The following is a 14,238-nucleotide window of genomic DNA, read 5'->3' as shown; positions in this document are numbered from 1 at the left end:
CGGAGTAGACTTGATGGGCCAAATGGACTAATAACTAAGCTCATTAGTTATAGGAGCTGCATTAGGCCAAACACATCGACTTGGGCTGCACAGTTCCACAGATTCACCACCCTCTGGCTAAAGAAATTCCTCCTCCTCCCCTTTCCAAAGGTACGCCCTTTAATTCTGAGGCTGTGCCCTCTGGTCCTAGACTCTCCCACTGGTGGAAACATCCTCTCCACATCCACGCCTCTCACTTGAATGAATTCCACAGATTCACCACACTCTGGCTAAATAGATTCCTCCTCCTCTCCCGCCAGTGGAAACATCCTCCCTCCCACCGTCCCTCTCCCCTCCTGCCCCTCCCCCCTCCTCACACCACTCCCTCTTGGCCTTGCTGCTACCCCCATTACACTACTCACTGTTACTCCCATTACACCACTCACTGTTATTCCCATTACACCACTCACTGTTACTCCCATTACACCACTCATTGTTACTCCCGTTACACCACTCACTGTTACTCCCATTACACCACTCACTGTTACTCCCATTACACCACTCACTGTTACTCCCATTACACCACTCACTGTTACTCCCGTTACACCACCCTCACTGTTACTCCCATTACACCACTCACTGTTACTCCCGTTACACCAATCACTGTTATTCCCATTACACCACTCACTGTTATTCCCATTACACCACTCACTGTTACTCCCATTACACCACCCTCACTGTTACTCCCGTTACACCACTCTCTGTTACTCCCTCGTGCTCTGCACCCTCTCTGTTACTCCCATTACACCACTCTCTGTTACTCCCGTTACACCACTCACACTATTACTCCCGTTACACCACTCACTGTTACTCCCGTTACACCACCCTTGCCGTTACTCCCTCTTGCTCCCTTGCCCGCCGGGCTGAGGCATAAACGCACCAACCTGCTCAGGGCCAGTTGCAACAGTCGCAGGTGGGGTCGAAGACGAGACCCACGGCGCACTCTTGCACGTACGTGCGCCCGTTCACGCACTGGTAGAAGACTCTCTTGTCCTGAGGGTCGACGTGGAAGCCGTTGGACTTGCCGACACAGAAGTGCGGGTTGCCGGGACTCTTGGTGGACTGTGTCGGGGCGGCGGTGGACGGGGCGGTGGTGGACGGGGCAGTGGAGGGCGTGCCGGCCGACGAGGTGGAGAGAGGGGAGCCAGTGGGGAGGCTGCCAGCCTTGCATTCTGCAGAGAAACAAGCTTCGGTTAGACTCCCGTTTGCATTGAGAATCACGGTGGCGCAGCGGTAGAGTTGCTAGCGGCAGGTTCGACTCTGATTACGGCCTCCGTCTGTACGGAGTTTGTACGCTCTCCCCACGGCCGAACATCGAGGAGCTGGCGGCCTCTTGCTGGGGATCGACTTCGGGAGATCCAGCCGCTGGAGCCTGCAGACAACATCGTGGAGCTGGCGGTCTCTTGGTTCGGGACCAACGTCGGGAGCTCCAAGGCACAGGAGCTTCAACCCCCCAACATGGGAGCTTCGATCGCCCCGACTGCACACGGTTCGACTGCTCCGACCACGGGAGAACAAGGGGCAAAGAAGATACGTCTTTACTGCCTTCCATCACAGTGAGGAATGTGGGGCGGCCATTGTGGTGGATGTCTATGTTAACGTTTATGGAGCCGTGGGTCTTGTTGCTTCTCTCTGGTGTGACTGTACGGTGAATCAAATGTCACTGCACCTTAAATGGTGCACCTGACAATGAGGGACCGTTGTACCATTGACCTGCGTGGAAGGGGGGGGGGTTCCTGGGTTGTGACGTCACGAGGGGAGGGGGTTATGTGAGGGGGAGGGAGGGGGGGTGATGTGGGGGGGAGAGGGGGAGTGGGGGAGTGGGGGGGGGGTTACCTGGGTTGATGGCGAGCCCCGTGTGTAGTTTGCTGACCAGGGGGGAGGGGGGGGTGATGTGTGGGGGGGGTGATGTGTGGGGGGGGGGGTGATGTGTGGGGGGGGGGGGGTGATGTGTGGGGGGGGTGATGTGTGGGGGGGGGGGGTGATGTGGGGAGGGGGGTTACCTGGGTTGATACCGAGCCCCTTGTGCACTTTGCTAATCAGGGGGTATCGGCCCTGGTGACAGAAGGTGCCACTGAAGTCGTCCAGGCTCAGGGTCCACACCAGGGCTCCTCCAATGCCGGTCTTTTTCAGCCACTCGATCTGCAGGGGGAGATCCAGCCTCCATCACCATCACCATCACCATCACCATCACCATCACCATCACCACGCCCGAGAAACACCGCACGGACCTCATAGAAACCCACCCAATAGTGAGCGGCCTGGATAGAGTGGGTGTAGAGAGGATGGTTCCACTAGTGGGAGAGTCTAGGACCAGAGGGCACAGCCTCGGAATTAAAGGACGTTCCTTTAGGAAGGAGATGAGGAGGAATTTCTTTAGTCAGAGGGTGGTGAATCAGAGGGTTGTGAATCTGTGGGATTCTTTGCCACAGACGACAGTGGAGGCCACAAGTCAGTGGATATATTTAAGGCAGAGATAGATAGATTGTTGATTAGTGCGGGTGTCAGGGGTTATGGGGAGAAGGCAGGAGAATGGGGTTAGGAGGGAGAGATAGATCAGCCGTGATTGAATGGCGGCATAGACTTGATGGGCCGAATGGCCTGATTTGGCTGCTGGAACCGATGACATTATGTGTCAGGGTCACAGATCTAAAGGTGGAGCAAGAACGTACCTTGTTTTCAAAACTCTTTGGGTTGTCGTAGCCCACCCAGTCCCTGCCCTTGAAGGCGTAGGGAACCATCTGCGGTGCGTCCCATTTCTGTGTAGCGCCCTCGAGGAACAGGCAGATCTGTGGGGAGAAGGAGAAGGTGGGGGTGGAGACAAGATGGCCGCAGACAAGATGGAGCCCCAGCCCAGAGACTGTACACTGCACTGCAGGTGTAGGTCACACTCAGGCATCACCATCGCTCCACTCTGTTAAACCTCCACTCCCACAGCAGCAACCCTCCCACTGACTCCATCTACACCTCACGCGGCCTCGGCAAGGCCAGCAGCATCATCAAGGACCAGTCTCACCCCCGGCCACTCCCTCTTCTCCCCTCTCCCATCGGGCAAGAGGTACAGAAGTGTGAAAACGCACACCTCCAGATTCAGGGACAGTTTCTTCCCGGCTGTTATCAGGCAACTGAACCGTCCCACCACAACCAGAGAGCAGTGCTGAACTACTATCTACCTCATTGGTGACCCTCGGACTATCCTTGATCAGACTTTGCTGACTTTACCTTGCACTAAACGTTATTCCCTTGTCCTGTATCTGTACACTGTGGACGGCTCGATTGTAATCATGTATTGTCTTTCCGCTGACTGGATCGCACGCAGCAAAAGCTTTTCACTGTACCTCGGTACACGTGACAATAAACTACACTGAACCAAGAACAGGGTCGGGGATAAAAATGTTGATTAAAAGTGTCGCCAACTGGTTGAACCACACCCCACCGTTTAGCTGACTGTCAACTCTCTCAGAAGCCTTGAATGTTGCTGAATGTCATTAACATTCAGAAGTACCAACGTTCAGGATGTGGGTGAAGGGTGCGCGTGTCGGGGGAGGGGGTGAGGGGGGGACGGGTACCTCGAAGTAGGCCATGAACCCGGCCGCCTGCGTGTAGTGGCCCTCGGGGCCGAGGCCGGTGGATGGCGCTCCCACCGCCGTGCTGCTGGTGCTGAGGGTGAAGGAACGGCCGTAGGCCGCGAAGCCCACGTTGATCTTGGCCGCCGGAGCCCCGCTGTCCTTGTAGTATTTGATGGTGTAGTCCTGGCGAGAGGGAGGCAACTGAGAGCCGCACCGCACGCAACACCCGCCCCTTGCAGGGGCTGCCCCACCGCGCCAGCGCCTCACCCACCTGAACCCCAATCCCACCCCGGGGAACGCCGGAGCAAGGTGGGAGTCTACGCCACGGTGGAACCGTGCCCTGGAATAGTATCTCCAGGATGTGGGAACGTTGTCCTAGAGATGGATATCTCTGGGATGTGGGAATATTGTCCTTGGCTGGATATCTCCGGGATGTGGGAACACTGGTCCGAAGAGTGGATATTTCTGCGATGTGGGAATATTGTCCTAGGGATGGATATCTCTGGGATGTGGGAATGCCAGACCAAAAAATGGGAATCTTGGCCATGTGGGAACATTGTCCCAGGTGTGGATACCAGGACATCTCCAGGATGTGGGAATATTGTCCTTGCGATGTATATCTCCAGAAGGTGGGAACACTAGTCCTAGGAGTGGATATTTCTCGGATGTGGGAATGTTCTACCTGGAGCTCGATATCTCCAGAATATGGGAACGCTGTCTCAGGGATGCAAATCTCTGGAATGTGGGAATATTGTCCTCGGGATGGGACTCCCCGCCATGTGGGAATATTGTCCCAGGTCTGGAAAATCTCCGGGTTGTGGGAACTCAGTCCTCGGGATGAATGTCCGTGTTGTGGGAACATTGTCCCAAGGATGGATATCTCTGGAATTCGATTACATATATCCCAGGGATAAATATATCCAGGATGCAGGAATACTCTCCCGTGGCGACAGGAATGTGGGAACATCTGATGATGCTCGATATCCCCGGGATGTGGGAACTCTATCCCAGTGTTCAGCGTCACCGTGATGTGGGAATATTGGTCCCAGGGATGAGAATCTCCAGGATGTGGGAACACAGATCCCACTGCTCGATATCTCTGGGATGTGAGAAACTTATTCCGAGGAATATGTGGGAACGTCTCAGTGATGTGGGAACTCTGTTCCCGTTCACAGGGCTGCCCCCTGGGGATGAGGGAATGCCGACTCGGGAGCTGTGTCGCCGGCATGTGGGAACGCTGGGAATGACGGTCTCCGGGAGTTGGGGACGCCACAAGGTTCGGAGTGACTTGGCATGGGATGGGGAGAGAGGCGGAGACGGGGGGAGGGTGGGACAGGGATGAGACGGGACTGGACGGTCAACGTGTGTGTTTCACGCTCCCCCCTACCCCCCCGCTTCCCTCCCCCTCCCCCTGGTCAGGAGGCGAGAGGGCAGTGGCCAACACCAACCATGTTGAAGTACTTGTTGTTGCCCCAGGAGTTGGGCAGCGCGTACAGGGGGCTGTTCTCCCCGGTGAACGGGTTCCACGAGCCGTAGAAATCGTACGTCATCACGTTGAACATGTCCAGCGTTCTGGAAGAGGGGGGGACACCGGTAAAGATCTCCCCCTGTGACCAGTACTTGCTCATCAGTTCACTGGAGCAGAACCCTCCCACCGACTCCATCTACACCTCACGCTGCCTCGGCAAGGCCAGCAGCATCATCAAGGACCAGTCTCACCCCCGGCCACTCCCTCTTCTCCCCTCTCCCATCGGGCAAGAGGTACAGAATTGTGGAAACGCACACCTCCAGATTCAGGGGCAGTTTCTTCCCGGCTGTTATCAGGCAACTGAACCGTCCTCTCACCAACTAGAGAGCGGTCCTGACCTCCCATCTACCTCATTGGTGACCCTCGGACTATCCTTGATCGGACTTTGCTGGCTTTACCTCGCACTGAACGTTATTCCCTTATCCTGCATCTGTACACTGTGAACGGATCAATTGTAATCATGTATTGTCTTTCCACTGACTTCAGCCCTTCGAGCCAGCACCGCCATTCAATATGATCATGGCTGATCATCCACAATCAGTACCCCGTTCCTGCTTTCTCCCCATATCCCTTGATTCCGTTAGCCCTAAGAGCTAAATCTAACTCTCTCTTGAAAACATCCAGTGAATCGGCTTCCACTGCCTTCTGTGGCAGAGAATCCCACAGATTCACAACTCTCTGGGTGAGAAAGATATTCCTCATTAAGGCACAGATCGATTCTTGATCAGTGCGGGTGTCAGGGGTTATGGGGAGAAGGCAGGAGAATGGGGTTAGGAGGGAGAGATAGATCAGCCACGATTGAATGGCGGAGTAGACTTGATGGGCCGAATGGCCTAATTCTGCTCCTATCACTTATGACCCTTCTGACCATTGGCCCCCGTCTCCCCCAGGCCCCCCCCCCCCACTCACTTTCCCAGCTGGGGGACCTCGTAGGCCGACTGGATGGTGGGTCGGCCGGCGGCCACGGCGGCCGAGAGCAGAAGCCGGGGCCGGCCGGAGCTCTTCCCCTCCGCCTCGAACGCAGCCATCATCTCCTGCAAGACACGGGCACAGAGTGACGTGAGTGTGTGTGTGAGTGTGTGTGTGTGTGTGTGTGATGTGTGTGTGTGTGTGTGTGTGTGTGTGTGTGTGTGTGTGTGTGTGTGTGTGTGTGTGTGTGTGTGTGTGTGTGTGTGTGTGTGTGTGTGTGTGTGTGTGTGTGTGTGTGTGTGTGTGTGTGTGTGTGTGTGTGTGTGTGTGTGTGTGTGTGTGTGTGTGATGTGTGTGATGTGTGTGTGTGTGTGTGTGTGTGTGTGTGTGTGTGTGTGTGTGTGTGTCGCTCCCACCTGGGTCAGGACTGTGAAGAGGTGTTTGTCGCGGGACGGGCTTCCCCTGGACCCCGGGTATTCCCAGTCAATGTCCAGCCCATCAAAGCCGTATTCCCGCAGGAAGGTGATGACCGACTGGATGAAGGTTTGTCTGTTACCTGGTGTGGCCACCATGGCACTGAACCTGGAGAGGGAGGGAGGGAGGGTGAGAGGGAGGGAGAGGGAGGGAGGGAGAGAGGGAGGGAGGGAGGGTAATATCTGGTCAATGGCTGACCCACTCTCCCCACTCGCTCCCATCTCCCAGAGTGGACCCCCCTCCCCCTGCCCCCCACTCGCACCCATCCCTTACCCCCTCCCCCTCCCACCCCCTCCTCCCACCCCCCTCACTACCACCCCTCCCTCACCCCCCTCCCCCTCTCCCCCTCCCCCCCTCCCTCCCCCTCACTACCACCCCTCCCCCTCCCCCCCACTACCACCCCCTCCCTCACCCCCTCCCCCTCTCCCCCCTCCCCCCTCCCCCCTCCCCCTCCCCCCTCTCTCCCCCCTCCCCCCCCACTCCCCCCCTCTCCCCCCTCCCCCCCTCTCCCCCCTCCCCCCCACTCCCCCCACACCACAGCCACTCACTTCAATGATCCAAAGTTCCAGCCTCCCACTGAGAGAAGTGTCTTCAGGTCCTTGTTCCTGTTGGAGATTAAACAGGAGAATCGTTGGTGAAATTAAAACATGGCCGTCCCCATCCCGGGAATTCCCCGCGTCCCGGTTACCGGAGGAGGTGATCCCCGCACACTAACACTGTCCTACACACACTAGGGACCGTTTACATTCACACCAAGCCAATTAACCTACAAACCTGCACGTCTTGGGAGTGTGGGAGGAAACCAAAGATCTCGGTCAAAACCCACGTAGGTCACGGGGAGAACGTACAAACTCCGTACAGACAGTGCACTCTCTCTATCTATCTCTATCTCTATCTCTCTCTATCTCTATCTCTCTCTCTCTCTCTCTCTCTCTCTCTCTCTCTCTCTCTCTCTCTCTCTCTCTCTCTCTCTCTCTCTCTCTCTCTCTCTCTCTCTCTATCTCTAATCTCTCTCTCTCTCTCTCTCTCTCTATCCCTCTCTCTCTCACAAACTAAGGTGAGAACGGAAAGTTTTGCTAAGAGCCCGAGGGGTAACGTTTTCACTCAGAGGGTGGTGGGTGTATGGAACGAGCTGCCGTAAATGGAGAGGAAAGGGTTAGAGGTTCTGAAGAAGGATCCCAGCCTGAAACATAACCCACCCATGTTCCTTCCATGGATGTGGAGAGGATGTTTCCACTAGTCTGAGAGTCTAGGACTAGAGATCACAGCCTCAGAATTAAAGGACGTTCCTTTAGGAATGAGATGAGGAGGAATTTCTTTAGTCAGAGGGTGGTGAATCTGTGGAATTCTTTGCCACAGACAGCTGTGGAGGCCACAAGTCAATGGATATTTTTAAGGCAGAGTTAGATAGATTCTTGATCAGTGCGGGTGTCAGGGGTTACGGGGAGAAGGCAGGAGAATGGGGTTAGGAGGGAGAGATAGATCAGCCATGATTGAATGGCGGCATAGACTTGATGGGCCGAATGGCCTGATTCTTCTCCTATCACTTCCGATCTTATGATCTATCTATGTTTACAGGGAAGATAGACACAAAATGCTGGAGTAACTCAGCGGGACAGGCAGCATCTCTGGAGAGAAGGAATGGGTGAGGTTTCGGGTCGAGACCCTTCTTGAAACGCCACCCATTCCTTCTCTCCAGAGATGCTGCCTGTCCCGCTGAGTTACTCCAGCGTTTGGTATCCATCTTCGGTTTAAACCGGCATCTGCAGTTCCTTGCTAAAACCATTGGTGCCCGGTGTGTTTAGCCAGTGAGGTGCATCACGAGCTGTGGTACCTGGACTTGAGCGCATTGAATGAGTGGTAGAGAGTCACATCGTTCCACTCGTAGGTGACAATCTTGTTGTTGCTCATGACGGCGAAGGCATAGATGAGGTGGGTGCACATGCAGGGGTCAATGTCATCGGGAACGTACATCGCCGCCCCTGGTCTGTACTGTGCCCAGTTGGCAAAGTAACATACCAGCCGGTAGGCAGAGCCTGGGGAAGAGAGAGAGAGGGGGAGGTCAGAACAATACCTCTGTGGCACTCCCACACAACGCAACGCAAGGCAAGGCAAGGCTGCAAATGCACAAAGACTCACCCAGTTGCAGGCAGGCCAGCAAGACCACCGCTGGAACAGAGAACACAGGGTCAGTTCATACGTTCATACGTTATAGCAGCAGAATTAGGCCATTCGGCCCATCGATTCTACTCCGCCACTCAATCGTGGCTGATCTATATCTCCCTCTCAACCCCATTCTCCAGCCTTCTCCCCACAACCCCCGACACCCACACCTATCGTGAACCTGTCAATCACCACCTTACAAATATCTATTGACTTAGCCCCCACAGCCGTCCTGAATGACCATCAGATTCCTCCCGAAAATGCAGGCTAAGAACATAGAACATGGAACATTGAACATAGAACATGGAACATAGAACGTAGAACATAGAACATAGTACTTGGAACATGGAACATAGAACACGGAACATGGAACATAGAACATAGTACATAGAACATGGAACATAGTACATAGAACATGGAACATTGAACATAGAACATGGAACATAGAACATAGAACATGGAACATAGTACATAGAACATGGAACATTGAACATAGAACATGGAACATTGAACATAGAACATGGAACAGTACAGCTGAGGAACATGCCCCTTGGCCCACAATGTCCCTGCCGAAGATGTGCCAAGTTAAACACGTGACCCATATCCCTCCATTCCCTGCATATCCATGCGCCTATCCAAATGCCTGTTAAACACTACTATCGTATCTGCCTCCACACCCACCCCCAGCAGCACGTTCCAGGCCCCCCCCCAACCACCCCCACCCCCACCCACCACCCCTGGCAGCACGTTCCAGGCCCCCACCAGGAATCCACACTGTATCTCGAAACTAAACTAAACTAAAGTTCTTCCTGTCAAATTCACTCATTTTTGACTTTAGTGGTACAGTGCGGAAGCAGGCCCTTCGGCCCACCGAGTCTGTGCCAGCCAGTGATCCCCGCACACGAACACTATCCTACACACACTAGGGACAGTTTACAATTTGACTGAAGCCAATACCGCAGGTCTTTGGAGTGTGGGAGGAAACCGGAGCACACGGAGGAAACCCACGCAGTCACGGGGAGAACGTACAAACTCCGTACAGACGGCGCCCGTAGTCGGGATGGAACCCGGGTCTCTGGTGCCGTGAGGCAGCGACTCTACCGCTGCGCCACCGTGCCTCCCCCTGTTTTACTTGTTCATTCCCAAGATGTGACAGGAGCAGCATTTATCGCCCAAGACTTTGTCCAATTCACTCATTGAAGCTTTGAGCAAAGATCTACTGGCCTACACAGGCATCTACATGGAATGCCAGCTCACCTGCACAGATGAGAAGCTTGGCCATCTTGCAGAGAGTGAGTTGTGGGACCCCAGCCGCCCACTTTATATACTGCCATTATCACTCTTTGTTAATAGCGCTGTGTGTGGACAGAACCTTTGTTATTTACAATTCAACATAAGCAGATATTTGTCTTGATAATTGTATTGTGACCTTATCTTGATGAATATCTTTGATCTCACGTGGAAAGTTGCCCTTCATTAAAACCTTGCTTGTTTTCTTTCGAAGAAAAATAATCCAGAACCTTCGAAAGTTGGGAGGACTTTTTACTGGACATTTAGAGTCATCGAGTCGCACAGCACGGAAACAGGCCCTTTGGCCCAAATCGTCACTGCCGACCGAGGTGTCCCATCTAGGCTAGTCCCATCTGCCCACGTTTACCCCATACCCCTCTAAACCTTTCCTAACCATGTACTTGTCCAAGTGTCTTTTAAATGTTATTGTACCTGCCTCTATTGCCTTCTCTGGCATCTCGTTCCATACACCCACCACCCTCTGTGTGAACTGGTTGCCCCTCAGGATCCTATTAAATATATCTCCTCTGGTTATTGATTCTCCTACTCTGGGTGAAAGGATCGGTGCATCACCCTATCTCTTCCCCTCATGGTTTTATACATGGCCAACGTGAAACAAAGTCTTCTGTAGAAGTTTGAGACGAGTTCTCTCTTTGAGTGTACCCCAGTTAATGTTGGAGATAAGAGTTGATCAGTGAGTCTTGCCTTTGAGTTAGTTGACCAGCGATGAAACCCCACTCCAATGATCCAACCGCAGAGGGGCACGGAAGGTGTGGAGAAATGTGCAAGGTATGCAATGAGGTAGGTTGGAAGATCAGATCGGGATTACACCCTTAGCTCATGAAATGTTCTTTCAAGAGTCTGATAATCGGGGAGGGATCCTGAATCCTGAATCTTGCAGTACGTGCTTTCAAGCTTTTGTATCTTCTGCTGGACGGGAGAGGGGAAAAGATGGAATGATCGTGGTGTGAGTGGTCCTTAATCATGCAGGCTGCATTCCTGAGGCAGTCTGGCCAATGGGGAGGTGGCTGGTTTGTGTGATGGATTGGGCTGTGTCTAAAACTCTCGGCAATTTACTTTGGAGACAGCCGAGCGGGTTCTTCAGTCCTGCTAGGAATGGACAATCTAAATGTGTAGGAAGGAACTGCAGATGCTGGTTTAAACCGAAGATAGACACAAAATGCTGGAGTAACTCAGCGGGGCAGGCAGCGTCTCTGGAGAGAAGGAATGGGTGACGTTTCGGGTCTTCAGACTAAGACTTCAGACGATTAGGTTAATTGGCCCTTAGTAACTTGCCCCTATGTGTAGGGAGTGAATGAGAATGTGGGGTAACATAGAGCCGGTGTGAACAGGTGATCGATGTTCAGCATGGACTCAGTGGGTCGAAGGGCCTGTTTCCACACTGTAAAATGTTCCAGATGTTGGGGGAGTCCAGAACCAAGGGTCACAGTTTAAGAATAAGGGGTCGGCCATTTAGGACTGGGATGAGGAAAAACCTTTTTCACCCAGAGTTGTGAATCTGTGGAATTCTCTGCCACAGAAGGCAGTGGAGGCCGATTCACTGGATGTTTTCAAGAGAGAGTCAGATATGCCTCTTAGAGGTAACAAATTTTGTCCCGCCCCCCCTGACATCAGTCTGAAGAAGGCTCTCGACCCAAAACGTCACCCATTCCTTCTCTCCTGAGATGCTGCCTGACCTGCTGAGTTACTCCGGCATTTTGTGAATAAATACCTTCGATTTGTACCAGCATCTGCAGTTATTTTCTTATGGAATCAAGGGATGTGGGGAGAAAGCAGGAACTGGGTACTGATTGTGGATGATCAGTCATAATCACATTGAATGGCTGTGCTGGCTCGAAGGGCCGAATGGCCTACTCCTGCACCTGTTTTTCTGTTTCCATGTTTCTACGTATCTCCAAAACCAAACATAAAAACACATCAAATTCTTTAATAATCCTTTGTGGGATTAGTCCTTAATCTTTTTATACTGAAAGAAATACTCTCCTCATCCTGACTTCAACAATTAAACAATTGCCTTTTGATCAAGTTCAACCAATTTCACTGTCTAAAGAGTCTGAGGAAGGGTCTCGACCCGAAACGTCAGCGATCCCATTTCTCCAGAGATGCTGCCTGACCCGCTGAGTTACTCCAGCACTCTGTGAAACGTCACAATAGACAATAGACAATAGGTGCAGGAGGAGGCCATTCGGCCCTTCGAGCCAGCAGCACCATTCAATGTGATCATGGCTGATCATTCTCAATCAATACCCCGTTCCTGCCTTCTCCCCATACCCCCTGACTCCGCTATCCTTAAGAGCTCTATCCAGCTCTCTCTTGAATGCATTCAGAGAATTGGCCTCCACTGCCTTCTGAGGCAGAGAATTCCACAGATTTACAACTCTCTGACTGAAAAAGTTTTTCCTCATCTCCGTTCTAAATGGCCTACTGTAGTGAGTCCGATAGCGATGGATGCTGCAGTCAAAGTTTATTATACAGCTCTAGAAACCCCGTGACAATTCGCAACACTCAAAGCTCTAGACTACTACTTAACGTCTTACCTAAAAGGGGTCCAACGCTAGACTGATCAATCTACCGCGTTAACCCACCTCGTGACCTCGCTGGCCAATCCGAGGGTTCGAACCCTTCCAACCAATCCCTATGTCCCTACATGACCCCCCCCCCGGAACACTCGATACCATACCGCACGGGCGCCCGGACCGCCCGACCAGAACGCGTACGAAGAGGGAAGGCCGGTACCGCCAGCATGGCAGGAGACGGGAAGGACCCCGCCGATGGAGACGATGGGGACTCCTTTGGAGGGGGAGGGAAGGTGGAGCCCGCCGGTGTAGGCGATGGGGGCGTAGCTAGAAAAGGCAGAGTGAACCCAACCGAGGGCGGTGGAGGCACGAGGGGTGAGGGAAGAGACGCAGTTGGGGGAACAGGTGTGCCGGCCAGAGGTCTGCCCCGGCGAGGAGGTTGGGCCACCAGCACGGGACGGTCCTGGTCCAAGTGGGCCGGTTTGAGCCGGGAGACAGAAACGAGCTCCTGACGGGTTCCCACCTGTAACGTGAAGGTGACCGTCCCCCTTTTCAGCACCTGGAACGGGCCCTGGTAGACCGGCTGTAGAGGGGGGCGATGGGAATCCCGGCCGGAGGAAAACGAACTCGCAATCCTGCAAGTCCGCCGGTACGTGCACTGCTGTACTTCCGTGACTGGAGGCTGGGACTGGGGCCAGGGAACCTACCCGCGTCCGGAGAGAAGCCAAAACTGACGGGACGGACGACGGCAAGGGGGAGGACAAGGGAATAATGTCACCCGGCACCCGCAGGGGCGAACCGTAGACAAGTTCTGCCGAGGAGGTACCCAGGTCAGGCTTAGGGGCCGTGCGAATGCCAAGGTGGACCCAAGGCAGCTGGTCGGCCCAGTCAGGGCCGGTCAGGCGGGCACAGAGGGACGCCTTCAGCTGTCGATGGAAACGCTCTACCATCCCGTTAGCTTGGGGATGATAGGCGGTGGTCTGCTGCAAGCGGGACCCATACAGCTGCGCAAGCGTGGCCCAGAGGGACGAGGTGAACTGGGCGCCCCGGTCGGTAGTGATGATAGCCGGGACGCCGAAATGGGCAACCCAATGTAACGCCAGGGCCCGTGCACAGGAGGGCCTTTCACCCAGAGTAGGGGAATCAAAAACCAGAGGAGATATATTTAATAGGATCCTGAGGGGCAACTAGTTCACACAGAGGGTGGTGGGTGTATGGAACAAGATGCCAGAGAAGGCAATAGAGGCAGGTACAATAACATTTAAAAGACACTTGGACAAGTACATGGTTAGGAAAGGTTTAGAGGGGTATGGGGTAAACGTGGGCAGATGGGACTAGCCTAGATGGGACACCTTGGTCGGCAGTGACGATTTGGGCCAAAGGGCCTGTTTCCGTGCTGTGCGACTCGATGACTCTAAATGTCCAGTAAAAAGTCCTCCCAACTTTCGAAGGTTCTGGATTATTTTTCTTCGAAAGAAAACAAGCAAGGTTTTAATGAAGGGCAACTTTCCACGTGAGATCGTTTGTTACACCGTGCACAGGAGGCCGCCGAGGTGTCCGACAACAGAAGAGCCTCCGGCCAACGTGTAAAACGGTCGACCACCGTTAGTAGATGAGTGTAGCCCCTAGAGTAAGGCAATGGACCAACCAAATCCGCATGGATGTGGTAAAAACGGACGGGGGGAACCACAAAAGTCTGGTACGGGGGCTGGACGTGGCGGTGGACCTT

At 53.8% G+C, this 14,238-nt stretch overlaps 1 protein-coding gene across 1 annotated transcript; it reads right to left on the bottom strand.

Moving 5' to 3' along the window:
- Positions 1 to 927: 927 nt before the first annotated feature.
- On the bottom strand, positions 928 to 9,964 carry LOC144605351 (acidic mammalian chitinase-like). Its single transcript, XM_078420499.1, has 11 exons — positions 9,940 to 9,964; positions 8,659 to 8,688; positions 8,354 to 8,555; positions 7,068 to 7,124; positions 6,462 to 6,627; positions 6,046 to 6,170; positions 5,057 to 5,180; positions 3,609 to 3,791; positions 2,712 to 2,828; positions 2,043 to 2,181; positions 928 to 1,211 (listed from the first exon to the last, which is right to left on the bottom strand). The coding sequence occupies exons 1-11, from the start codon at positions 9,962 to 9,964 to the stop codon at positions 928 to 930; spliced, it is 1,452 nt and encodes a 483-aa protein (XP_078276625.1).
- Positions 9,965 to 14,238: the final 4,274 nt, after the last annotated feature.

This window comes from Rhinoraja longicauda, chromosome 24 (assembly GCF_053455715.1).
Source record: "Rhinoraja longicauda isolate Sanriku21f chromosome 24, sRhiLon1.1, whole genome shotgun sequence".
In the NCBI taxonomy this organism is placed as follows: Eukaryota; Metazoa; Chordata; class Chondrichthyes; order Rajiformes; family Arhynchobatidae; genus Rhinoraja; species Rhinoraja longicauda.
Note: the sequence above shows the minus strand (reverse complement) of the source record. Positions and strands in the feature narration are given on the sequence as shown.

Bases quoted from the DNA above. Each gene is read 5' to 3' on its own strand.
- LOC144605351 (XM_078420499.1), bottom strand. From the start codon at position 9,964: ATGGCCAAGCTTCTCATCTGTGCAG. The intron at 8,556-8,658 runs GTGAGTCTTTGT...TCTCTTCCCCAG, and splicing joins GCTGGCCTGCCTGCAACTGG to GCTCTGCCTACCGGCTGGTA. The intron at 7,125-8,353 runs GTACCACAGCTC...AATCTCCAACAG, and splicing joins TTCAATGCGCTCAAGTCCAG to GAACAAGGACCTGAAGACAC.